This window comes from Hylobates moloch, unplaced genomic scaffold, assembly GCF_009828535.3.
Source record: "Hylobates moloch isolate HMO894 unplaced genomic scaffold, HMol_V3 SCAFFOLD_1, whole genome shotgun sequence".
NCBI classification, from domain to species: domain Eukaryota; kingdom Metazoa; phylum Chordata; class Mammalia; order Primates; family Hylobatidae; genus Hylobates; species Hylobates moloch.
Window position 1 is genome coordinate 99853315 of NW_026652276.1, and position 26738 is coordinate 99880052.

Consider the following 26738-nt stretch of genomic DNA (forward strand, 5'->3'; position numbering starts at 1 on the left):
CCACCTTGGCCCCCCAAAGTGCTGGGATTACAGGCATGAGCCACCATGCCTGGGCCTATATGTCTGTCTTTATGCCAGTACCATGCTGTTTTGATCACATGGCTTTGTAATAAGTTTTGAAATCAAGAAGTGTGAGTCCTCCAATTTTGTTAGTCCCTTTTTTTTTTTTTTGAGATGGAGTTTCGCTCTTGTTGCCCAGGCTAGAGTGCAATGGCACGATCTTGGCTCACTGCAACCTCCGCTTCCTGGGTTCAAGCTATTCTCCTGCCTCAGCCTCCCGAGTAGCTGGGATTACAGGCATGCACCACCATGCCTGCCTAATTTTGTGTATTTTTAGTAGACATGGGGTTTCACCATGGCCAGGCTGGTCTTGAACTCCTGACCTCAGGTGATCCACCTGCTTCGGCCTCCTAGAGTGCTGGGATTACAGGCGTGAGCCACTGCGCCCGGCCTGTTGGTCTTTTTGAATAGTGTTTTGGCTATTTGGAGTCCCCTGAGATTCCATAGAAATTTTAGCATGGGCTTTTCTATTTCTGCAGAACACATCATTGGGATTTTGATAGAGATTGCACTGAATCTGTAGATCACTTTGTTGGTTTTTGTTTGTTTGTTTGAGACGGTGTCTCACTCTGTCACCCAGGCTGGAGTGCAATGGTGCGATCTCAGCTCACTGCAACCTCCTCCTCCCGGGTTCAAGAGATTCTCCTGCCTCAGCCTTATGAGTAGCTGGGATTACAGGCGCATGCCACCATGCCTGGCTAATTTTTGTATTTTTAGTACAGACAGGGTTTCTCCATGTTGGCCAGGGTGGTCTCGAACTCCTGACCTCAGGCGATCCGCCCACCTATGCCTCCCAAAGTGCTGGGATTACAGGAGTGAGCCACTGAGCTCGGCTCAGAATCTGTAGATCACTTTGGTTAGTATTCACATAACAATATTAACTCTTCCAATTCATGAACTGGGATGTGTTTCCATAAATTTTTGTCTTCTTTAATTTCTTTCAGCAATGTTGTATAGTTTTCATTGTACAAGTCTTTCACCTCCTTGGTTAAATTAATTCTTAAGTATTTTATTCTGTGTGATGCTATTGTAGATGTAATTGTTTTTATGTTTTGTAGGTTTTGTTTATTTGTTTGTTTTTTGAGATGGAGTCTCACTCTGTCACCCAGGCTGGAGTGCAGTGGCACGATCTCTGCCCACTGCAGCCTCCACCTCCCAGGTTCAAGCGATTCTCTTGCTTCAGCCTCCCAAGTAGCTGGGACTACAGGCATGGGCCACCACGCCTGACTAATTTTTGTATTTTTTTTAATAGAGTCGAGGTTTCACCATGTTGGCCAGGCTGGTCTCGAACTCCTGACCTCAAGTGATCTGCCCGCCTTGGCCTCCCAAAGTGCTGGGATTACAGAGGTGAGCCACCACACCTGGCCAATGTAATTGTTTTTGAAATTTCCTTTTGACATTGCTCATATTTAATGTATAGAAGTGCAACCAATGTTTGTGTGAGTCTAATGCCCTTTTTTTTTTTTTAAATTTAGAGACGGGTCTCACTATGTTGCCCAGGCTGTAGTACAGTGACTATTCACAGGCGTGACCCCACTGCTGATCAGCACAGGAGTTTTGACTTGCTCCATTTCCAACCTGGGAAGGTTCGACCCTCCTTAGGCAACCTGGTGGTCCCTTGCTCCTGGAAGGTCAGCACATTGCTGTTGAACTTAGGGCAGACACCCAATCAGCAGAGCGCACTACAACCCAGGACTTCTGGGCTCAAGCAATCCTTCTGCCTCAGCCTCCCGAATAGCTGCGACTACAGGTGCACACCACCATATCTGGCTCTAATGTCTTTTAAAACTGACATTCAGGCAGGGCACAGTGGCTCACGCCTGTAATCCCAGCACTTTGGGAGGCTGAAGCGGGTGGATCATGAGGTCAGGAGTTTGAGACCAGGCTGACCAACATGGTGAAACCCCGTCTCTACTAAAAATACAAAATTAGCTGGGTGTGGTGGTGGGTGCCTGTAATCCCAGCTACTTGGGAGGCTGAGGCAGGAGAATCACTTGAACCCCAAAGGTGGATGTTGCAGAGAGCAGAAATCGTGCCATTGAACTCCAGCCTGGGCAACAAGACGAAAACTCCATCTCAAAAAAAATTTTTTTAAATAAAATAAAATAAAACTGATTTTCAGTCAATATCCTTGTTTTTAACTTCTACCTTTACCCTAGATGTATTATACCTGTTGCCACCAATTCCTGAGGGGCCCACCTGAAGTTGTCTCACAGCTCACTGGTATTCTGTTCATCTGCGGGTTTGGGGTTTTTAATCAGTCTTTTTTCATTTTTCCAATATTTTAAAAAATAGAGACAGGGTCTCGCTATGTTGCCTAGGCTGGTCTCAAACTCCTGGGCTCAATTGATCTTCCAGCCTCAGCCTCCCAAGTAGCTGGGATTATAGGTGAACACCACTGTGCCTAGCTCTATAAATCATTTTTATACTTTCTACTGTTATGTCTTCAAGTTCATAATACTCTCTTCTATAATATCTAGTCTGCTGTTAGTCCCATCCACTGTACTTTTCATCTCAGACATTCCAGATTTCATTTCTGGAGGATAGACTTGGGCATTTTTATTTTTTTTATTTAATTTTTTTTTTGAGGCAGAGTCTCTCTCTGTCACCCAGGCTGGAGTGTAGTGAAATGATCTTGGCTCACTGCAACCTCCGCCTCACTGATTCAAGTGATTCTTGTGCCTCAGCCTCCTGAGTAGCTGGAATTACAGGCGTGTGCCACCACGCCCAGCTAATTTTTATATTTTTAGTAGAGACGGGTTTCACCATGTTGGTTGGACAGGCTGGTCTTGAACTCCTGACCACATGATCCGCCCGCCTTGGCCTCCCAAAATGCTGAGATTACAGGCATGAGCCACCGCACCTGTGTGAAAGGGGAAGTTTCTAAATTAGTCCAGGTTACAAAGCAAGATGCCCTTATGGCTTGGCCAATCCAGTGGTGCCAGAGGGGTCTAGCCCACTGAACCTTTGCCACGCCCTGTAGACAGTCTCTCTGGAGGCCTCTGGGGTGTTGAAACAAGACCACATTTTAGCAGATAATTATTCTTCTTCCAGGAAACATCTCCTAACTTGTTCCTGAAATTCAGGGTAAATATCTGGGGTACAAAGTTACCATAGGATGGGCACATGGCTCCTGCCTGTAGTCTCAGCAATTTGGGAGGCTGAGGCGGGTGGATTACTTGAGGTCGGGAGTTTGAGACCAGCCTGGCCAACACAGTGAAACCCCGTCTCTACTAAGAATAGAAAAATTAGTTGGGCATGGTGACAGGTGCCTGTAATCCCAGCTGCTTGGGAGGCTGAGGAGGGAGAATCGCTTGAACCCATAAGGCGGAGGTTGCAGTGAGCTGAAATCGTGCCACTGCATTCCAGCCTGAGTGACAGAGTAAGACTCCATCTCAATACACACACACACACACACACACACACACACACACACACACACACAAAACAAACAAAACCAAGTTACCATGGGCTGGCCACAGTGGCTCACGCCTATAATCAATCCCAGCACTTTGAGGGGCCAAGGTGAGCAGATCGCTTGAGCACAGGAGTTCAAGACCAGTCTGGGAGACATGGTGAAACTCTCTCTTTACAAAAAATAAAAAAGCTAGCCAGGCATGGTGGTGTGTGCCTGTAGTCCCACCTCCTGAGGAGGCTGAGGTAAGAGGATCGCTTGAACTGAGGAATTAGAGGCTGCAATGAGCTATGATGGTGCCACTGCATTGCAGGCTTGGCAACAGAGCAAGACCCTGTGTCAAAAAAAAAAAAAAAGAAGAAAGAAAGAAAGAAAGAAAGAAAGAAAAGAAAAACAAGACAGTTGGCCAGCCATGGGCCCCATTATCCTATTTCCCATGCACCAGAAACAGCTGGCCTTGTAGAACAATGAACTGGTGTACCAAAAACAAATCTAGCCAGTATCCACGAGACCACACTTGTGAGGCTGCAACGCTCCCTTGCTGATAGTGATATGTGACCCTCACAGTGACTGCATTGCAGCGCCAAGTCTTCCTCAGTCAATAGAGAGGTCCAGAAACCAAGGGTTGCAGTTAAGGGGGACAGTGGGGAGTAGCTACCACTATTATTTTTCTCTAAAAATTTTTGCTGGCTGGCCACGGTGGCTCATGCCTGTAATCCCAGCACTTTGGGAGGTGGAAGCAGCTGGATCACTTGAGGTCAGGAGTTTGAGACCAGTCTCGCCAACATGGTGAAACCCCGTCTCTACCAAAAATACAAAAATTAGCCAGGCATGGTGGTGGGTGCCTATAATCCCAGCTACTCGGGAGGCTGAGGCAGGAGAATTGCATGAACCCAGGAGGTTTCAGTGAACTGAGATCGCGCCACTGCACTCCAGCCTGGGCAACAAGAGCAAAACTCCGTCTCAAAGGAAAAAAAAAAAAAGATATTTGCTTTCCACGCCCCAAATCACTCATGCTCTGTGGCTTAACTGCCCAAGGGCAAGGTTCTTGCCAGGGAACCCAATAAGAGTTCTACCTGGTTATTTAGGACTCCTCCTGCCACCAGGGCAAAAGGTCTCCCCATGCTGGCTGTGCTCCCCCTGATTATGACGGGAAAATGGGAGTGTTGCTCTCCAGTATGACCTGGGTGGAGTAGAGATGGGAGGAGGGTGAGCTCCTCAATGGCCCTCACACAATCACACCCAATGGCAAAAATCAGCAGAAAACCATCACTGTCTACATGAATGTTCTAATTTTTTTCACTGACTATTGGTGGTAGTTAAATTTACCAATTTGCTCAAAGTTTCAAGATGATAAGAAATAACCCTCAGGCCGGGCGCGGTGGCTCACGCTTGTAATCCCAGCACTTTGGGAGGCCGAGGCGGGCGGATCACGAGGTCAGGAGATCGAGACCACGGTGAAACCCCGTCTCTATTAAAAATACAAAAAAATTAGCCGGGCGTGGTGGCGGGCGCCTGTAGTCCCAGCTACTCGGAGAGGCTGAGGCAGGAGAATGGCGTGAACCCGGGAGGCGGAGCTTGCAGTGAGCCGAGATTGCGCCACTGCACTCCAGCCTGGGCGACAGAGCCAGACTCCGTCTCAAAAAAAAAAAAAAAAAAAAAAAAAAAAAAAAAAAAAAAAAAAAAAAAAAAAAAGAAATAACCCTCGGCTCAGCTGGGCATGGTGGCTCATGCCTGTAATTCTAGCACTTTGGGAGGCTGAGGCGGGTGGATCACCTGAGACCAGGAGTTCGTGACCAGCCTGGCCAACATGGTGAAACCCTGTCTCTACTAAAAATACAAAAAATTAGCCGGGTGTGGTGGTGGGCGCCTGTAATCCCAGCTACTAGGGAGGCTGAGGCAAAAGAATTTCTTGAACCTGGGAGGCGGAGGCTGCAGTGAGTCAAGATCGCACCATTGTACTCCAACCTAGGCAACAAGAGCGAAACTCCACCTCAAAAAAAAAAAAAAAAAAATGCTGAGCATGGTGGCTCATGCCTGTATCCCAGAACTTTGGGAGGCCGAGGTGGGCCAATCATGAGGTCAGGAGATCGAGACCATCCTAGCTAACATGGTGAAACCTCGTCTCAACTAAAAGTACAAAAAATTAGCTGGGCGTGGTGGCATGCGCCTGTGGTCCCAGCTGCTCAGGAGGCTGAGGCAGGAGAATCGCTTGAACCCAGGAGGCGGAGGTTGCAGTGAGCCGAGATTGTGCCACTGCACTCCAACCTGGGCAACAGAGCGAGACTCCATCTCAAAAAGAAAAGAAAAGAAAAGAAAAAAAAGAAATAACCCTTGGCTAATGAGAAGCTAGAGGAGGCATGGGCAGCACTTGGAAATTGTGAACTCTGCAATTCAGAAGGAATGTTTAGTAGGCTGAGATGCCCCATCTGCATATCTGGATGTGATGGTATTGCCTTCTTCTTTTTTTTTTGAAGAGGGCGGTGTGGGGGATAGAGTCCCGCTCTGTCATCCAGGCTGGAGCTATACAATCTTGGCTCACTGCAACCTCCGCCTTCCAGGTTCAAGCAATTCTTGTGCCTCAGTCTCCTGAGTAGCTGGGATTACAGGCATGCGCCATCACACCGAGCTGATTTTTGCATTTTTGTATTTATTTTATTATTATTTTTTTTGAGATGGAGTTTTGCTCTTGTTGCCCAAGCTGGAGTGCAATGGTGGGATCTCAGCTCACTGCAACCTCCGACTTCTGGGTTCAGGCAATTCTGCCTCAGCCTCCTGAGTAGCTGGGATTACAGGCGTGCACCACCATGCCCAGCTAATTTTGTGTATTTTTAGTAGAAACGGGGTTTCACCATGTTAGCCAGGCTGGTCTCAAATTCCTGACCTCAGGTGATCCACCTGCCTCGGCCTCCCAAAGTGCTGGGATTACAGGCATGAGCCACTGCACCCAGTCTGGTATTGCCTTTTTTAAGGGATGTTGACATGCATGTGGCTGTGATAACTGGAGAAAAGGAACAAAGTACACATTGGGTGCCCAGGGTTTACTTCTGGGCCTGCTTCTAGTCTCTCTCTACATGCTGTACCTAAGCAACCAGTCCCATGGGTCTAAGCGATGACTCCTAAACCTACATTTCCAGCTCTGGCCTGGAAATCCAGTCTATACAACCACCTGCCTGCTTATCAACCCATTGGATGCCTCACAAGGATCTCAGATCAACATGTCCAAAACCAAGCTACTGATTTCTGCCTATCAGCACCCCCTAACCCAGCAGTCCCCAACCGTTTTGGCACCACGGACCAGGAAGATAATTTTTCCACTAACCGGCGGGTGGGGGTTAGGGGGATGATTTGGGGATGATTTGAGCACATTAAGTTTATTGTGCACTTTTTTTTTTTTTTAAACGGAGTCTTGCTCTGTCACCAGGCTGGAGTGCAGTGGCATGATCTTGGCTCACTGCAACCTCCACCTTCCGGGTTCAAGCGATTCTCCTACCTCAGCCTCCCAAGTCGCTGGGATTACAGGCACGTGCCACCATGGCCAGCTAAGTTTTGTATTTTTAGTAGAGACGAGGTTTCACCATGTTGGCCAGGATGGTCTCGATTTCCTGACCTCGTGATCTGCCCACCTCAGCTCCCAAAGTGCTGGGATTACAGGTGTGAGCCACCACGCCCGGCCTGTGCACTTTATTTCTATTATTATTACATTGTAACGTATAACGAAATAATTATACAACTCACCATCATGTGGAATTAGTGGGAGCCCTGAGCTTGTTTTCCCGCAACTAGAAGGTCCCATCTGGGGGTGATGGGAGACAGTGACAGGTCATCAAGCATTAGATTCTCATAAGGAGTGCATGACCTAGATCCCTTGCATGCACGGTTTACAATAGGGTTCATGCTCCTATGAGAATCTAATGCTGTTGCGGATCTGACAGGAGGCAGAGCTCAGGCAGTAATGGGAGCAATGCGTAGTGGCTGTAAATACAGATGCAGCTTTGCTCATTTGCCCACCACTTAACTTCCTGCTGCGTGTCCTGGTTCCTAACAAGCCACAGACAGGTACTGGTCCATGGCCCAGGGGCTGGGGACCCCTGCCCTAACCTACTCCTCCTTTAGTCTCCCCTTTTCCTTTCCTTTTCTTTTTCTTTCTTTCTTTTTTTTTTTTTTTTTTGAGACAGTCTCGCTCTGTCACCCACGCTGGAGTGCAATGGCGCCATGTCGGCTCACTGCAACCTCCATCTCCCAGGTTCAAGCAATTCTCCTGACTCAGCCTCCCAAGTAGCTGGGATTACAGGTGCCTGCCACCATGCCTGGCTAATTTTTGTATTTTTAGTAGATACAGGGTTTCACTATGTTGGCCAGGCTTTTCTCGAACTCCTGACCTCGTGATCCGCCTGCCTTGGCCTCCCAAAATGCTGGGATTACAGGCATAAGCCACCGCATCTGGTCCATTTTAATTTAATTTAAACTTAAATAGCCACATATGATTAGTGGCTGCCGCATTGAAGAGAGTAGCTCTATCTACTAGATAGATTTTTGCTTTGGGCAACTAGGTGGCTCACGGTGCCATTAATTGAAAAATGGGGCCAGGTGCAGTGGCTCACACCTATAATCCCAGCACTTTGGGAGGCCAAAGCGGGCAGATCACTTGAACTCAGGTGTTCGAGACCAACCTGGCCAACATGCTAAAAATACAAAAAATTGGCTGGGCATGGTGGCATGCACCTGTAGTCCCAGCTACTCGGGAGGCTGGGGTGGGAGGATCACTCGAGCCCCAGGAAGCAGAGGTTGCAGTGAGCCAAGATTGTGCCACTGCACTCCAGCCTGGGTGACAGAGTAAGACCCTGTCTCAAAAAGAAAAAAAAGAGAGAGAGGGAGAGAAAGCAGGCTGCCAGCCACCAGCCTGGACAACATAGTGAGACCCCTTCTCTACAAAAAAATAAAAAATTAGCCAGGCATGGTGGTGTACGCCTGTAGTCTCAGCTACTCTGGAGACTGAGGTGGGAGGATCACTTGAGCTGGGGAGGCTGCAGTGAGCTATGATTGTGCCACTGCCCTCCAACCTGGGCAGCAGAGCAAGACCTTGTCTCGAAAAAAAAAAAAAAAAAGAGGCCAGTGCAGTGACTCACGTCTGTAATCCTAGCACTTGGGAGGCCAAGGTGGGTGGATCATTTGAGGTCAGGACTTCAAGACCAGCCTGGCCAATATGGTGAAACCCCATTTCTACTAAAAATACAAAAATTAGCCAGACATGGTGGCACACACCTGTAATCCCAACTACTTGGGAGGCTGAGGCAGGAGAATCGCTTGAACCTAGGAGGTAGAGGCTGAGGTGGGCGGATCACTTGAGCCCAGGAGGTCCAGACCAGCCTGGGCAATATAGTGAGACCCAGTCTCTACAAAAAATTTTTAAAAATTCGCCAGGCATGGTGGTGCACAGCTGTAGTCCCAGCTACTTGGAAGGCTGAGGTAGGAGGATCACTTGAGTCCAGAAGGTTGAGGCTGCAGTGAGCCATGATTGTGTCACTGCACTCCAGCCTGGGCGATAAAGCAAGACCCTGTCTCAAAAAAAAGTCATTGTTGGCTGGGCGCGGTGGCTCATGCTTGTAATCCCAGCACTTTGGGAGGCCGAGGCGGGCAGATCACGAGGTCAGGAGATCGAGACCACAGTGAAACCCTGTTTCTACTAAAACTGCAAAAAAATTAGCCGGGCGTGGTGGCGGGCGCCTGTAGTCTCAGCTACTCGGAGAGGCTGAGGCAGGAGAATGGCGTGAACCCGGGAGGCGGAGCTTGCAGTGAGCCGAGATTGCGCCACTGCACTCCAGCCTGGGCCAGAGCGAGACTCCGTCTCAAAAAAAAAAAAAAAAGTCATTGTTTTAAAAATGGTGACCAACCCAATCTGAAGTACCCAACAAGTGGCCAGGCATTGTGGCTCACGCCTGTAATCCCAGCACTTTGGGAGGCCAAGGCAGGAGGCTCACTTGAGGCCAGGAGTTTGAGACCAGCCTGGCCAACATGGTGAAACCCTATCTCTACTAAAAATACAAAAATTGGCCAGGCGCGGTGGCTCACGCCTGTAATCCCAGCACTTTGGGAGGCCGAGGCAGGCGGATCACGAGGTCAGGAGATCGAGACCATCCTGGCTAACACGGTGAAACCCCGTCTCTACTAAAAATACAAAAAAATTAGCCGGGCGTGGTGGCAGGCATCTGTAGTCCCAGCTACTCGGGAGGCTGAGGCAGGAGAATGGCATGAACCCGGTAGGCGGAGCTTGCAGTGAGCCGAGATTGTGCCACTGCACTCCAGCCTGGGCGACAGAGTGACACTCCATGTCAAATAATAATAATAATAATAATAATACAAAAATTATCTGGGGGTGGTGGCGGCCACCTGTAATCCCAGCTACTCAGGAGACTGAGGCATGAGAATTGCTTAAACCCAGGAGGCAGAGGTTGCAGTGAGCCAACATCGTGCCACTGCACTCCAGCCTGGGCAACAGAGTGAGACTCCATCTCAAAAAATTAAAATTAAATTAAAAAATTTAAAAAGTACCCAAAAAGTCTTTTCCAAGATGTGATTTTAATTCTCTGCATAGGATTTATCACTAACTGGTGATTCTTTAATTTGTGTATTGTTTGCTTCCCCCTACTAGAAAGTAAGCTCTATAAGGATATTTTGTTTGATTGCTTCACTGCTATGTATTCTATTCCCAGTGTCTAGAACGTGCCTGAAACCTAGCAGACACTCAGCGTTTGTTAAATGAATAATCGAATACTAGTCCACCTACTAGGAGGGTTAAAGGCAGGGTTTCTAAAGTTGGAAGACCCAGAGTGGAATCCTGGGCCACGTACTCGTGTGATCTGCTGCAAGTTGTTGAACCTAAGGGTGTAAAATGGGGATTCCACCTCTGGGATAGGCGGAGCGAATGAAATGACATTTATAAAGCACTCCCTTCGCTCTGTGGCTCAGGAATTAGAGCACTGGTCTAGTAAAGCACTCTTGCTCCCTCTCCCTCTCTCCCTTAAGCGCTCTCTTCTTTCCCCCTCCTGCTCAGCCCCTCACATGGCCACTTCTCTTCGGCTTCGCATGACGCTCTACACAGTCTAGAGTAAGTCTTCGAAATTTGCCGGGAATTAACGTCATCAGTCGGGAGGACGACAGCTACGCACGCGCGGGGCACCTCCTCTGTCTCGCGCGCTAACTTTGCAGCCCCGCCAGCCAATCAAAATTAGCGTCGGAGCCCGAGTGCCGAGGACTCACCAATCGGAACTAGGAGGCGGGCCACGGTGTAGGCAGTGGCGAGAGGGGGCGGGGACAAGGAGAAGGCACGCACAGTTCTCGCTGCTGGGGTCTCTGCCGGCCAATAGGAGAGGCCTGAGGCCTGAAGGCGGTGGGGCGTGGCATTGGCGGCTCCAGCAACCGGAGGCCGTCCCAGGGCGGGCCAATCGGAGTAAGGAGGTGGGAGAAACCTAGCCAATCAGCGTGCAGGACAGGCAAGGAGGGTTGGGGGCGGCGAAGTCTCCTGCGGATACCGCCCGCTCCCGAGCTTCTGTCAGGGGAGCCGGGCGTGCAGAGGCGGCTGAGGAGGCGGGAAGGCGGCAGTGGTTGAAGGGGTGATTGCTGACTAGCGGGGAGGGAGTGGGCAGCGATGGTGATGGCAGCGAAGAAGGGCCCGGGCCCGGGCGGCGGGGTCAGCGGGGGCAAGGCGGAGGCGGAGGCGGCCTCGGAGGTGTGGTGCCGTCGGGTGCGGGAGCTGGGTGGCTGCAGCCAGGCCGGGAACCGCCACTGCTTCGAGTGCGCCCAGCGCGGGGTCACCTACGTGGATATCACCGTGGGCAGCTTCGTATGCACCACCTGCTCCGGCCTCCTGTGAGTGACCGGGAGGAAGTGGCCGAGGTCGGCGTGGGGGGACCCCGGGGGCGGGGTGGGGAGGCCGGGGCTCCGGGACGCGAGGGAAGGGGGCTTAGGTGAGGGGCGGCGGGAAGGTCAGGAACGCGCCGGCTGTGGGGACGGGGTCGTCTGCTGCAGCGGTGTGGTGGGGAGGGGAAAGGGCAGGGGAGAGGAAGCAAGGCCGGAGTCGCGCTGCGGAGAGAAGGGTGCGGATGCAGAAAGACGCCCGGAGAGGGACCGAGAAACTCCCCGAGGGGGTCGAGGCAAACTGCAAGTGGGGAGGGAGAAAGTGCGGAGGATGGAAGGGAACTCGGAGTGGGATGGGGTGTCGGGAATTAAAGGGCCAGAAAATGACATGCACCTTTAGAGGGAACTTCATGCAGGTGGAAAGCAAAAAGGAAAAAGGTGGAGAAAGCCGGCCTGGAGATGGACAAGCACCTTTCTTCCTTCGGGCTTGTGTCCCTGCTGGAGTGTGAGATGCAGAAGCCAGCTGAAACTTGGTTGAAATTCCTATGATTAGAGTACAGGATTTTTTAAAAAAGCGAATTAACCCCGATTGACAGCCTAGAGATAGTGGCTGGAAGGGAGCCATGGTCCAGAGTTCAGGTGTAAATACTAATCTTAGCAGGGCTTTGAAATGTTACCCAGAGGGTAAAACTCTTATGAAATCTAAGAGATGAGAGCCAATGGGTTACCTTGGTAGAGAGCTTAGCTTTTTCAAACGTTTGCACATCTAGGTGTGCCATCCTGAAGGTTAATCATTTACACCTTTAAGCTCCCTGTTGCCATGACTGGATCCTGGTGGTAGCATCCAGGAAACTCTAGATTTTGGGGGGGGCTTTGGTGCATCATCTGAGTGCTACTCTTGGCATTGGTACTGTTCGGTCATGCCAGAGTGAATTTACAGCCACAGTTCTAGCCTAGATTTCTGGTTATATAGTAAACCCCCCTCCACTCCCCTCTGCACTCCTCCTACCCCCAAATTAAGATATTGTTTGGTTAGATGCATGATTAACATCTGATATCAGGCCTGGATCTCTGTTTTTTAATAAGCTCGTCAAGGGATTTATTTTGACAATTTTTTAGTCTTATTTTAAGGCACTGTTGTTTTTGTGTTGCTTTTTAAAAAATGCTTTCCAGCCGGGTGCTGTGGCTCACGCCTGTAATCTAGCACTTTGGGAGGCCAAGGCAGGCAGATAATGAGGTCAAGAGATCGAGACCATCCTGGCCAACATGGTGAAACCCCATCTGTACTAAAAATACAAAAATTAGCTGGGTGTGGTGGCGCGCACCTGTACTCGCAGCTACTTGGGAGGCTGAGGCAGGAGAATCACTTGAACCCGGGAGGCGGAGGTTGCAGTGAGCCAAGATCATGCCACTGCACTTCAGCCTGGCAACAGAGCAAGACACCGTCTCAAAAAAAAAAAAAAAAAAAAAGCTTTCCCTGTCTTGATACCTTTAGGAGCCAGGGAGCGAGCACTATTGTTCTTGCAAGATAGATGGGAAAACAGAAGCAAAGAGAGGTTTCGTAACTTATCCAATGCCATATGGGCATTGCTGTTTCCAACATTTGTTTTTTGATATTAGTGATGATCATGGCAGACCAGCAATGAGGATTTAGTTTTCCCAAGATACAGTTTGGAATTATTTACTTTGTTTTAACCTCCTTTGCTAAACTTCTCTCTGGGTTCTGATCAACCTCACTTGTGGGTTGTAAGGATGAACTCGACTTTGGTCTAAGTAAAAGCCATCGTGGCTCTTGGGATAATGATTGAGAACCCAAACAGTAATGTGTCATAAACTGAGATGGACTGAAATGAAGCAAGAGGATAGAGACTCGACAGTGGGTGAAGAACTCTGGGGAGAGATTGAGCAACGTTTAGGAGTATGTATAGGGGTCGGGCTCAGTGGCTCAGTATGTATAGGAGGCCAAGGTGAGCAGATCACTTGAGGTCAGGAGTTTGGAGACCAGCCTGGCCAACATGGCGAAATCTCGTCTCTACTAAAAATACAAAAATTAGCCAGGCATGGTGGCAGGTGCCTGTAATCCCAGCTACTCAGGAGGCTGAGGCAAGAGAATCGCTTGAACCCAAGAGGTGGGAGGTTGCAGTGAGCCGAGATCGCACCACTGCACTCTCCAGCCTGGGTGACAGAGCGAGACTCTGTCTCAAAAAAAAAAAAAAAGGAGTATGTATAGGGTAAAATAGAAAGAGAAAGAGCTGATTCCTGAAGACCCTGCTATGAGAAGCAGAAGGATGAAACTGATGGATAAAATTGAGTAACTAGGAAGTGCTGACATTGTTATCATTATTTTGTAGATCTTTGTTAAAGTGTCCCACAGATAACATTTCCCTTATAATACCCCTCAATCAGGACACAAAGAAAGCTAAGTTATCTGGGACACATTAAAAACCTGGTTTCGTTTTTCCTTTTTATTTATTTATTTATTTTTGAGATGGAGTCTCACTCTGTTGCTTGGGCTGGAGTGCAATGGTGCGATCTCGGCTCACTGCAACCCCTGCCTCCTAGGTTTAAGCAATTCTCTTGCCTCAGCCTCCTGAGTAGCTGGGACTACAGGCATGCACCACCACATCTGGCTAATGTTTGTATTTTTAGTAAAGACGGGGTTTCGCCATGTTGGCCAGACTGGTCTCGAACTCCTGATCTCAAGTGATCCGCCCACCTCAGCCTCCCAAAGTGCTGCGATTACAGGCGTGAGCCACGGCACCAAGCTTGCTTAGCTTTTTGGTAAAGCATTATGAGACTAAATCAGGGAGTGATCCTCACGGCGGCGGATTTAGAGAGCATATTTTGGCGTTTGGGAAATGAGAAGCTAGACCAACCCTTTGTTAGTAGGAAATGAGAGTGAAATGAAAGATCAAGAGGTTAGGCCAGTAAATGAAGCTGAATTAAAGGCATGTTGAGAGTCTAAGAAGAGAAATTTCAGGAGAAACTCTGCAAGAAAGCTGGAGTTTCCCTATAATTATCATGACAAGGGCAAGGCATATAATCCTTGTAAAGGGGTCTTAACACAGTATTACCTGTGTCCCTTTGGTGTGCTGTGGGAAGGAGTGGGAGCTGGCAGGTGGGCTGTAAGGCAGAATGTGAGGCAGGGGATGCTTATTTCTGGAGGCATGGCTCCATGGTGGCACGGAGACCAATTAGCATCTTAAGTCCACATGATTGATTACCTGTAGATTAGGGTTTGGTGTTGGTGGGAAGTGAAAATTGTGGTCGGCTGATAGCCTGCACATTCATTCATTTGGTCAGTCAACACGAACTTATTCAGTGCCTATCAAGCGCCAGACACTGTTTTAGGTACTGGAGATACAGTAGTGATAAGTTCCCATTTTCACGGAGCTGACATCTTAGTGGAAGCCATGGACTATAAAGAAATCGTTCTGTATTGCTAAAAGGTATGAAGTAAAATGAAGCTCTGTGGGTTAGAGTGATACCAAACAGGTATGATGCGAAGAGAAGAAATTATTAATTTTTTTTTTTTTGAGACAGAGTCTCGCTCTGTCGCCCAGGCTGGAGTGCAGTGGTCCGATCTTGGCTCACTGCAACCTCCACCTCCTGGTTTCAAGCGATTCTCCTGCCTCAGCCTCCCCAGGTAGCTGGGATTACAGATGCACACCACCACGCCCAGCTAATTTTTGTATTTTTAGTAGAGACAGGGTTTCACCACGTTGGCCAGGCTGGTCTCAAACTCCTGACCTCAGGTGATCCACCTGCCTTGGCCTCCCAAAGTGCTGGGATTACAGGCGTGAGCCATTGTGCCTGGCCTCGAGAAGAAATATTCTTTGTTAAAATGAAGATGATATGGAAGGAAGAAATTGAAATACCACACTTAGCACCGTAGCCAGAGAAAGGTGACAGCAGGACAACATTATTTTAAAGGCCAGTTTTCTGTTCAGTGGGTTACAAATATGTCTCCTTCATAAGGGGATAGGGTCGTCTGGGGGTAGTGAGCAAAATTACTAGAATTCCCAGCTGGTTAGATTGGCTGATGTAGCAAAGTTGATGGTTCCAGCCAAAGTTGAATTTCCTAAGATCTGAAGAAAAACACACATTTTAATATTGGTGGGTGGGTATGACTCTGCCTGCATCCCTGCATGTATGAACTCATTCTTGTTCTCTCTTTTTTAATGAGAAATATTTTCTCAGCTGTAGCAAAAACCTACAGCGTTGGTGTGAGGGCTTGAGAGAAAGGCTGCTAGTTTCTGCTGTTCCTAAATTTACATACATACTGCCACAATTGTAGGTCCCACACCTGACCTAGTTTTATTCATTTGGTTTTCTTCCAGTACCTAATTTCCTTAACCTAGATGTGGATCTGTTTAATTTCCCCAACATACACATATGCTTGTTTGTTTAGTTACATTTCTAATTCTTGGAGGATGAATCTGTCATTTGAATCTTAAGACGGGGTAAAAATTGCTGCTAAAAAGCATCTATTTGCAAAGCAGTGCTTTAAATGTTCTTTCTTGTTCTGGTTTGCCGGAATGCTTCTGTGGATGAACCACTGTTCCTCAGAAAGAAAATGGACGTTGAGGCCTGAGATCTCATTGACATAAGGATGGACACTAACTTTGACACCCAATTTTTTCAGCAAAGTATGACATGTTTCCTTGATGTGGCTGTTTGGGTCCATGTTCAATCCATCATTTTTCAGGCTTTTGTAGTAGACGCTTATCTCTTCTATTTCTGCCCAACTTTACTGTGATCACAGGAGTCAGAATTAAGGTGGGCAGAGCTCTGGGCTGGGTGTCAAGAATGCTACTTGACAGCTCTTTATTTGTGAGAAGTTCCTGCCCTCCTTGTTCCTTACTTTCCCTGTCGGGCTTGCTGGTGGTTCTTAGTTGAAGCATTTTAATCTCCATGGGAGGAAAGGTACAGTAAGTTCTTCAATAATTCAGTACTTTTCCATCTGTCTGGGTTGGAGAGGTACACATGTACCTTGCCCCTGTTTTAGTCCCATCCCTCCATCCCCTCCTCTGTCACCTTTCATGTTGCCCTTTGCTGGGCAGAGGTGGACAGAGTCTCACTAAATTACAGATGTAGGTGCTGTTTCATAAGGGGTGCATGAACCACTTGAAAAGCCCCTAAGGAAGTAATAAATTACTAAAGGGATGAGAAAAAGCTCGACGTGGGGGGCGGGGGGGGCGGGGAGGCGGGGAGGCGGGTGGTGAGAGAGGTGAGGGCAGGGGGAGACATGTAAAAAGGATTGAGGTTGAGCCTGAAGGGAAGGGCGTCTGGATGCTATCAGGAGTCTACCTGGCTCTAATCAACAGGACAGCTGTTTATCATTGCTGCTGAGGAGGAACAAAGGAAATGGGTTGAAGCAGAATTTAGATCAGGAAGAGGTTTCCTAAAATTAGTGAAATTGACCCTGGAGCAGGGTAATAGGAGAGCCTTCCTCTTAGGGACTATCGAAAGTTCCTAACAGGGACTCTTCATGGTGATGTTTGCATCCAAGATAAGAGCTAAACTGGTTTAGTTGTACCCTGTTCAGAAGCAGAGGAGTGAAATCCCAGAGCAAAGAAACACGATCTGGGGTGTATGAATCTGAACACAAATGTTCAAAGGCAAGGATTTCCCAAGTCCAAATTTGGCACAAATGAAAAAGAACTTGGGTGCTGGGTGGAACTGGTTTTTTTCCATTGTTGACCTGGCAGAACTTTCTTATCTGAGCAGCTGAGCAGGTTTGATGCTTTTATGAAGCAAGATAGAAGCAAAAGTATGGGTCAGCATGAGGGTGATGATCACAGAAAAACAAAAGGTGTGGTATTTGTGGAAATAGTACTATGCCTAATGGAATCAGAGGGGAGACAGGAGGGAGGGAAAGAGAGAGGACTGGGCAGATGCTAGCAGCTACACATACAAGTGGCTTCAGCTGCCAAATAATTCAGAATACTTCAAATGCCCTTTAGGTGCCCTGTGAAAAAGAAACTGAAGTGGATAAAGACAACCTGACTGGCTGGAGGCTTGAGTCCTATTAATAATGTACTTTCAATTGGAAAAACTTACTCTATTCTGAGAAAATAAATTGATCTCTGTTCCTCCCCAGCACTTCCTGGTTAGAAATACCAGAATGAATTTGCTGTGATGACCTCTTTTGCGAGGAACCTGAGAGTTATGTTGGGGAGCTGGGTGCAAGCGGGAGAGCTGGGCCTGTTTAATTCCAGGCCAGTGACTCACATCTGGTCCGCTGCATGACCCTGGTATGTACCCAGTGAAATGCAGCACACCTAGGCCACATGATTTTAGCTACCAGGAGGAAGGGGGCTCTCGTTTCTAAATTGCTTCTTTTGGCCAGCAGTGGCCTCTCTGTGATTCATAAAGAAAAACTCTGACTCATAGGCCATGTAACTAGGCCCCCTTCCTAGGCTGCAATGTTGCCTTGTAGAGAATTCTCCCTGCCCCCAGACTGTGGCTCTGGTTGTACAAAATCCAGTCTACAGACATCAAGGTCAGAGCAATGCTTTTTGTACTGTGCTATGGAAACATCCTGTTCCATCAGATTCATTTGGCCCAAAGCACCTAAATCATTTCTTATTTTCTCTGCCTTCCCATCATCCTATCACGTCTGCCGCCCCCCCTCCCTGCCACCCCCACCAAAAATAAACTCTTTTAGTTCAGGCTCAACCATAAGTTCTGTTCTAAGCATCCCATTTTGATTGATGCCTGGGTTGAGTCCCGCCTCCTCCCCCTAACAAGGAAGCACACCTCCCTGTTTACAGTTCGCTAACAGTTCCTGGTTATCCATTCAGGAAATGTCAATGACCTTTTTGTGATAGGCTTAGAATCTGTTTTTCTAGTGTAAACATAATACGTTTTACCTTCCCCATGACCGTTTCTCTTCCTTCCGCAACTGCTGCATCCTGGAGTCACGTTCTCCCTGATCCATCAGTGCCTGACTGAATAGCACCCTACTGCAGTGAGAAGTACCTTTATCTAGGCTTCCTGGGTTCTTCTTATGAGCTCCTGGTGATAAGATAACTCCGTCCTATAATTTTTGTATCCCCCACAGTGCCTCCCATAATGCCTTGTGTTTTGGCAAAGTAAATTTTGTTTGTAGGAGGTGAAGGAGAAGACCTTTGAGATCACAGGGACAGTGAGGTCTGGCTAGACTTCAGAAAGCCCTGACATTCTGAAGGGGAAGGACCTAGTGGTTAAGGTGAGAAAGAGTATTTTCTAGAATTAAAAGCAAAACCAAACCAAGCCATTAGCAAGAGAGGCCTTAGGAGAGAGAACGGACCATCTCTGAAATGTGATCGGAAGACAGTCTTCAGGGCAGATCAAGCTTAAGAGCTATTGTTTGATATGTAGTAACAAAGCCTTGCTTTTGTTTTTCCCTGAGCTTATCTTTCCTTGGGGGCATCAGTCCTCTTTGATATTGCTTGTCTTTTATAAGAGCATTTTTGAGACCCTTTATACCTAAAGGTCTAGCAGCAGAATTGCTGTAAACAGCGTCAACTGGAGCCTCCAGTGTCCTGTCCTTTGTTAAAATCTCATGAGTAATTTATCATCCGCAGGGTAGCCGCCCTTTACTGTTCACTCTGTACTGAGTCCACCCACTCCCTGCCGCCCCCCCACCCCCACCCCCACCCCCACCACCGCTGCTTTTGCTTACACCTCGCTGCTGTTCTCCCAGACTTGGCGGGAGCACTTGGATTCTGTGTGTGCACCTGTTAGTATGAATGTATGTTTTCCCCACCTTCTTTGTGAATTTTCAGGATTTTCATCTGTTAAATATTTTTGTCTCTTTTTCCCCCTTTGTGCTTCCTGAGGATGTCAGCCAGGACCCTATTCTGGATTTTTATTTGAACAACTCGATTTGGCCATTTTTTTTCCCATGAGAGTAAAAGTCTGAAGAGGCCTCATCTGCTGAGACTGCTTCCCTCCTGTGCCAGGGTCTAGCTTGTTTTGGTTTGGGCAGTTTTGTTTTAATCCAATAAGGGTAGTAGACCTAGACCAGAATAAAACTTAAGGTGCAAGGACAGGGGAACCTATGAAGCCCTCCCTGGCTTAGCCCCAAGTTTCCTGTATTAGAACACTCCTGAGACCAGTTGAGTGGGGACAAGGAAGCCTTCTCTTCTCTTGTAATCTCCACAGGGTTCTTGGAGGCAGAACTGGATTCCCAGGGAGTTAACAGAACATACAGAGGAGGCACAAAAGCACTGCCACAGGATACATATTCCTCGCCCATGCCAGCCTCATAGCTCATGGCTGAACTTGACTTCTTCCTGCTTTATTGAGAGATATGGAAATAAGAAAATCAAATATTTCTTTTCCTAGAGATGGCTTCCTGAAAGAGAGGGACCCTCTCCATCCCACCACCACTCCACCCTTCTTTGTAGACACAAGGAGGGCCAGCTGGGCTAGAGACTGTTTTTTGTCACCAAATCATGTTTTTGTTAGTATTACCAAGAATAATACTGGGCCTTCATTTTTCACTTCCCTCATGCTTGAAGGATTTGTGTTTTTGTGGGCCCTGGGATCTTGGGGATGGGCTGCAGGTCTAAAACAATGATAAAGTAGGAAATGGGAAGTGGTCACGCGTCTGAGTTCCCAGAAGTACCCCCTTGGCCTACAGGCTGAACACTGAAACTATTGAGATCTGAGCCAGGCTAGAGGAGGCTTCTGGATGGGCAGGCTCTACCTTTCCTCTCCAGAACTACTGGGATCACAGGATGTTCCTGACTCTCTCTTCCCTGTCTCTTTGGAGACTTCTTTTTTTTTGGGTTGGAAGTGGGTGGTGGGAGTGGGGACAGAGTCTTGCTGTCGCCCAGGCTGGAGTGCAGTGGGGTGATTTCAGCTCACTGTAGCCTCTGCCTCCCAGATTCAAGCAATTCTCGTGCCTCAGCCTCCTGAGTAGCTGGGATTACAGGCGTGCACTACCACGCCCGGCTAATTTTTGTATTTTTAGTAGAGACGGCTTTTCACCATATTGGCCAGGCTGGTGTCAAACTCCTGGCCTCAAGTGAGCTGCCTGCCTCGGCCTTCTAAAGTGCTGGGATTACAGGTGTGAGTCACTATGCCTGGCCTCTCTTTGGAGACTTGTAGTGTCTCCAAAATATTCCAAATATTTCCCTTCTTTCCTGGAATTAGGAAGTAGCTTCAGATGGGGGGGTTCTATCTGAGCTTAGTTTATATGCTATTCTTTCACCCTTTCTCCCTCCTCCTCCTCCCATGAACAGCCTGCCGTGCTAACTGCATTATACTTCTCTTTCTTCCTGTTTCTCTCCCGTAGGAGAGGGCTGAACCCCCCTCATCGTGTCAAGTCAATCTCCATGACAACTTTTACTGAGCCTGAAGTAGTATTCCTGCAATCCCGTGGAAATGAGGTGAGCTGCCACCGATGGAGTGGTGAGAAGGTCGTGGGGCTTTGCCTCAAGATTGTAGGGAAACCTTATGGTTTTATTTTTGGTTGAGTTTCTCTTAATTTTTTCATATGTATGATTTCTTTCCTTAGGTATATTTACAGAATCTTTATTCTGTTATACAAATTGTGGTTTGTCTAGGCCCCCTTTTCAGGAGTCCAGGGGAAGTAGCAATATCTTTGTAGGATGTGGCACCTGAGCAATGGAGGGGTAGAATGACCAGAGCTCCAGAGCATGAGCATTCAGAGTTGACTGGGCCACCCCCTCTGAGGAAGCTCTCCTGGAGCCAGCTCTGCTGCCTTAAGCCTTGACAACCTGGATTTAAGTGCATGTCTTTTACTTGAAAGTGACTAAAACCCCTTCCCTAGCTAAATCTGCTGATCAGAAGTTGCTGTCCTTGGCGTTAGCAGTACCCCTAGCTTATGGGTGATTGGTTTACTTAGAGGGTGTCCTCAAGGGCCTCTGGAGGTGTCCTGGAAGCCAGAGCTCTGAAAATTGTCCTGGACCCTACCCTTATCAAAATTTAATTCTCCATAATTCTCATGGCCCTCTATTTTCCTTTTTCAATACATGTCACAAAATGTGATTATAACTTTAGTTTTATTTATCTAAGATATGACTGCCCCATTGGATTATAAACTCTGTGAGGACAGGAATCATGTCTGGTTTGTAGGTAGACCCAGATCCTAGCACTGTGTCCATGCTCAATATTTATTTATTTATTTATTTATTTATTTATTTATTTATTTATTTATTATTTATTTATTTATTTATTTATTTATTTATTTATTTATTTATTTATTTATTTATCGGAGACAAGGTCTTGCTCTGTCACCCAGGCTGGAGTGTAATGGCGCAATCTCAGCTCACTGCAACCTCAACCTCCTGGGCTCAAACGATCCTCCCACCTCAGCCTCCCAAGTAGCTGGAACTATAGGCACGTGCCACCACGGTCCACTAATTTTTGCATTTTTTTTAGAGAGTGGGTTTCGCTGTGTTGCCCAGACTGCTCTTGAACTCCCGTACTCAAGTGATCCACCCACCTCAGCCTTTCAAAGTGCTGAGATTACAGGTGTGAGCCACCACACCCAGCCAATATATATTCACTGATGAATAAATAAGAAGTGGTGGCTGGGCGTGGTGGCTCATGCCTATAATCCCAGCACTTTGGGTAGCTGAGGTGGGCAGATCATGAGGTCAAGAGATCGAGACCATCCTGGCCAACATGGTGAAACCTGGTCTCTACTAAAAATACAAAAATTATCTGGGCATGGTGGCGCACGCCTATAGTCTCAGCTACTTGGGAGACTGAGGCAGGAGAATCACTTGAACCCCGGAGGTGGAGGTTGCAGTGAGCTGAGATCGTGCCACTGCACTCCAGCCCAGCGACAGAGCGGGACTCCGTCTCAAAAAAAAAAAAAAAGGAAGTGGTATCTTTTGTATTTCCTGCTTTCTGCTCCCACTCCTCTGACACCTTCATTCTTTTAGGTTTGCCGGAAGATTTGGCTGGGTCTATTTGATGCTCGGACATCTTTAGTACCAGATTCCAGGGATCCTCAGAAAGTGAAGGAGTTTCTCCAGGAAAAATATGAGAAGAAGAGATGGTAAGGAGTAGGAAAGAGGTTGCTATGGAAACGTGTTCAAGACATTCTTCATCTGAGAGTCCAGTTTCTAGAGTTGAATTTGGCCTTCTCACAAAGACTAGACTTGGGTTGATTCTGTTCCACTCACATTCAGTTACGACTGAAATAAATCTACATGAAAGGACAACTTGTTCTCAGTCACTAACCCTGCAGATTTTATGTCCTCTCTTTTGGAGAGATAGTACACTGATTGGAGTCAGGAGGTAGGCCTGTGAGTGTTCATTTTTATAGCTCAGCTGATCTTGTGTATGGGGAGAGATGGCTGGAAGCACACATCCTATAGTTTTATTCCTTTAACCCATCATTTCATGATTTTTTTTTTTTTTTTGAGAAAAGGTCTCACTCTGTTGCCCAGGCTAGAGTGCAGTGCCACAGTCACAGCTTACTGCAGTCTCAGCTTCTTGGAGCTCAGGTGATCCTCCTACCTCATCCTCCCCAGTAACTGGGACTACAGGTGTGTGCCACCATGCCTGGCTAATTTATATATATTTTTTTTTTTTTTTTTGTGAGACAGAGTCTCGCTCTGTCGCCCAGGCTGGAATGCAGTGGCGTGATCTCGGCTCACTCCAAGTTCCATCTCCCAGGTTCACGCCATTCTCCTGTCTCAGCCTCCCGAGTAGCTGGGACTACAGGCGCCCGCCACCACGCCCGGCTAATTTTTTGTATTTTTAGTAGAGACAGGGTTTCACCGTGTTAGCCAGGATGGTCTCGATCTCCTGACCTCGTGATCCACCCGCCTTTGGCCTTCCAAAGTGCTGGGATTACAGGCGTGAGCCACCGCGCCCGGCCTTCATTTTTATATTTTTTTGTAGAAATGGGGTTTCACCATGTCACCCAGGCTGGTCTGAAACTCCTGGGCTCAAGTGACCTGCCTGCCTTGGCCTCCCAAAGTGCTGGGATTACAGGCGTGAGCCACCGTGCCCGGCCTTGTTTCATGATTTATATGCACAGTCAGCCCTCTGTATCTGTAGATTCTGCAACCATGGATCCAATCAACCTCACATCAAAAATATTTGGGAAAACAGGCCAGGCAAGGTGGCTCACGCCTGTAATCCCAGCACTTTGGGAGGCTGAGGTGAGCAGACCACTTGAGGTCAGGAGTTCGAGACCAGCCTGGCCAACATGGTGAAACCCTGTCCCTACTAAAAATACAAAAAAAATTAGCTGGGTGTGGTGGTGGACACCTGTAATCCCAGGTACTCTGGAGGCTGAGGCAGGAAAATCGCTTGAACCCAGGAGGCGGAGGTTGCAGTGAGCTGAGATCATGCCACTGCACTCCAGCCTGGGCAAAGAGAGAGACTCTGTCTCAAAAAAAAAAAAAGTAGGGAACACAAAAACTAACAATACAACAATAAAAAATAATACAAATAAGGCCAGGTGCGGTGGCTCATGCCTGTAATCCCAGCACTTTGGGAGACTGAGGCGGGTGGATCACAGGGTCAGGAGTTCAAGACTAGCCTGGCCAACATGGTGAAACCCCGTCTCTACTAAAAATACAAAAAATTAGCCAGGCATGGTCGTGGGTGCCTGTAATCCCAGCTACTCAGGAGGCTGAGGCAAGAACTGCTTGAACCCGGGAGGCGGTGGCTGCAGTGAGCCGAGATCGTGCCACTGTACTCCAGCCTGGGTGACAGAGTGAGACTCCGTCTCAAAAAAATAATAATAATACAAATAAAAAGCAATAGAATATAGCAACTATTGCATGGCATTTACATTGTATTAGGTGTTGTAAGTAACCTAGAGATGATTTAAAGTATATTAGAGGATGTACATATTTGATATGCAAATACTTCACCATATTATATAAGAGACTTGAGCATCCCGTCCTCTGATTATGGAATTGTCAGGGGGATCCTGGAACCAGTTCCCTGAGGATACCATGGGACAATTATATTTTGTCTTCCTGATGAAGGAAACAGCATCTCCATTCTCCCTTACCTTTCCTCTCCCCTGGTATCACTTCTTGTGGGATCTCTGGGGTGTGTACATGTTGGGAGGTAACTGTGAGGTAGAGAAGAGAATGCAGAGAACAAAGAGTTTGATGTGGATAAGACCACACTGTGGAGTCCCTCCTAGGGATGTCCTCAGGATTAAGATGACACTTACAGAGTAGGGGCCACATACACTGTAGTGGAAGGGAATTGTCCCGGTAGGAGCTGGCAGGATAGAAGTGTGGATTGTGAGCACCTAGAGGATGAGGCGGCAGGCAGCTTTTCAATGGAGCTGAGAAGAAGGAGTTTGAAGAAACACCCAGGAAATAAAAGAGGGGGACCTTTGCCAGGTGCGGTGGCTCACGCCTGTAATCCCAGAACTTTGGAGGCTAAGGCAGGAGGATCACCTGAGGCCAAGAGGTTGAGACCTGCCTGGGCAACATAGCGAGACCTCATCTCTACCAATAATTAAAAAATTAGCCAGGCATGGTAGCATGTACTTATTTGTGGTCCCAGCTACTTGGGAGGCGGAGGCAGGAGAATCACTTGAGCCTGGGTGGTTAAGGCTGTGTTGAGCCAACATTGCCCCACTGCACTCCAGCCTGGGCGACAGAGCGAGACCCTGTCTCAAAAAAACCAAAAGATGTTCAAGGGGATGCTCAAGATAGGCAGAACTTTGCTAAGTTGCTCAGTTCCCTTCAAAAAAGGGAATTAGTAGAGAAAAATGAGCATAGATTTTGACTCCTGTAACCTGCGTCTTCCCAAACACCTAAACTGAGTATGGTCCAAAGTTGTATCCCTCTCTTTACAGCCTAATTATTTTTTCTCAAAGGTATGTCCCCCCAGACCAAGTCAAGGGGCCCACTTATACCAAAGGCAGTGCCTCCACCCCTGTGCAGGGCTCCATCCCAGAAGGGAAGCCTCTTCGGACACTTCTGGGTGATCCTGCACCATCTCTCTCAGTTGCTGCCTCCACCTCGAGCCAGGTAACTCTCAGATCTGCTCATCATGTTTCTGTTGAGATTTGGGAGACAGGAGTGTCAGTTTCCTGAATCAGATTCCCTGGACTTAGCATACAACAGTGCAGGACCTGTGAGTTGGGTCTCGGCTCTGCTGTTAACCTGTATCTTGTATTTGTCACTTCTGGACCTCATATCTTTTGGAAGTCAGAACCTAACAGGAAGTGGTATTTAGGAAAGTCAGAATATCAGCTCCAAACCTGAGCATTCCATCAAAGAAACACAGAAGGGGCTGGAACATGGTGTCCAATACCTGGGAAAGTTGAGGAGTAACAGCCCCGGGGGCAGTGTCGGGCAATATTCCTGTATATCTCAGGGTTACCTTGGCTCATGTTCTGTAAAATGTGTAGTTCTTGGAGCAGGTGTACTGAGAAGATGAGGATGATATGAGCTGTGAGGGGCTAACGCAGCTCCTGCCCAGGAAACTTCTAGGTTGAGGGCAGTTACTCACTGTCTTCTCTCTCTACCTGCCTATCTGAGGGCAACCTGGGGAGCCAGAGGAGGGCCTGGGGCATGTCTGGGATTCTAAGGGCTGTATGCATTCCTTCTCCTCCAAGCCCGTCAGTCAGTCTCACGCTCGGACATCCCAGGCCCGGAGCACTCAGCCACCTCCCCACTCCTCTGTCAAAAAAGCCAGTACTGACCTGCTGGCTGACATCGGTGGAGACCCCTTTGCTGCACCCCAGATGGCACCAGCTTTTGCTGCATTCCCTGCCTTTGGGGGTAAGTGGGTTTTGGGATGGGACCCTCCCTACAGCATATATACTTACAACATGAGAGATCCAGTCCCTGGAGGTGACCATGGCTCTAGATCTTCTCATGCAAACAAATGTGAAGGTCACTCTGAAGCAGTGACGCTGGGAGGATTGGGGTCAAATAAGTACAGCCAGGATTATGTTTGGGAGTTTGATCTTAAAACATTACAGTTGAGGGCTCCTAGCACTTCCTTTTAGAATACTGGAAATAGCCTTTTTTTATTATTTTCTGTCTCTGTTAAAATGGGAGGAGGGGGATTATCATGTGTTCCATTTCACCAAAGATTATTCTTCCCCCAAATCAGCAATAGCCAGTAGAGGGTTCAGCAGCATAGAATCTGTTTTCCCTTTTTAAAAATTTTCAAGCTGGACACAGTGGCTCACACCTGTTTTGTTTTGTTTTGTTTTTGAGACGGAGTCTCGCTGTGTCGTCCAGGCTGGAGTGCAGTGGCGCAATCTCTGCTCACTGCAAGCTCCGCCTCCCGGGTTCACGCCATTCTCCTGCCTCAGCCTCTCCGAGTAGCTGGGACTACAGGCGCCCGCCACCACGCCCGGCTAATTTTTTTGTATTTTTAGTAGAGACAGGGTTTCACCGTGGTCTCGATCTCCTGACCTCGTGATCCGCCCGCCTCGGCCTCC

The 26738-nt window shown here is 47.9% G+C and overlaps 1 protein-coding gene across 2 annotated transcripts in view; it reads left to right on the forward strand.

The window, feature by feature from the left end:
• The first annotated feature begins 10982 nt into the window (after window positions 1-10982).
• The window catches only part of AGFG2 (ArfGAP with FG repeats 2), a 30988-nt gene continuing 15232 nt past the window's right edge, over window positions 10983-26738 (forward strand). The window contains exons 1-5 of one of the 2 annotated variants that reach the window (XM_032756085.2): window positions 10983-11344; window positions 20622-20715; window positions 22240-22355; window positions 25158-25311; window positions 25902-26067. In XM_032756085.2, the coding sequence (XP_032611976.1) occupies window positions 11124-11344; window positions 20622-20715; window positions 22240-22355; window positions 25158-25311; window positions 25902-26067 (751 nt within the window). In that variant the 5' untranslated portion in view covers window positions 10983-11123. The remainder of the gene's footprint in view (window positions 11345-20621; window positions 20716-22239; window positions 22356-25157; window positions 25312-25901; window positions 26068-26738) is intronic. The other variant, XM_032756084.2, reaches the window with a different exon arrangement.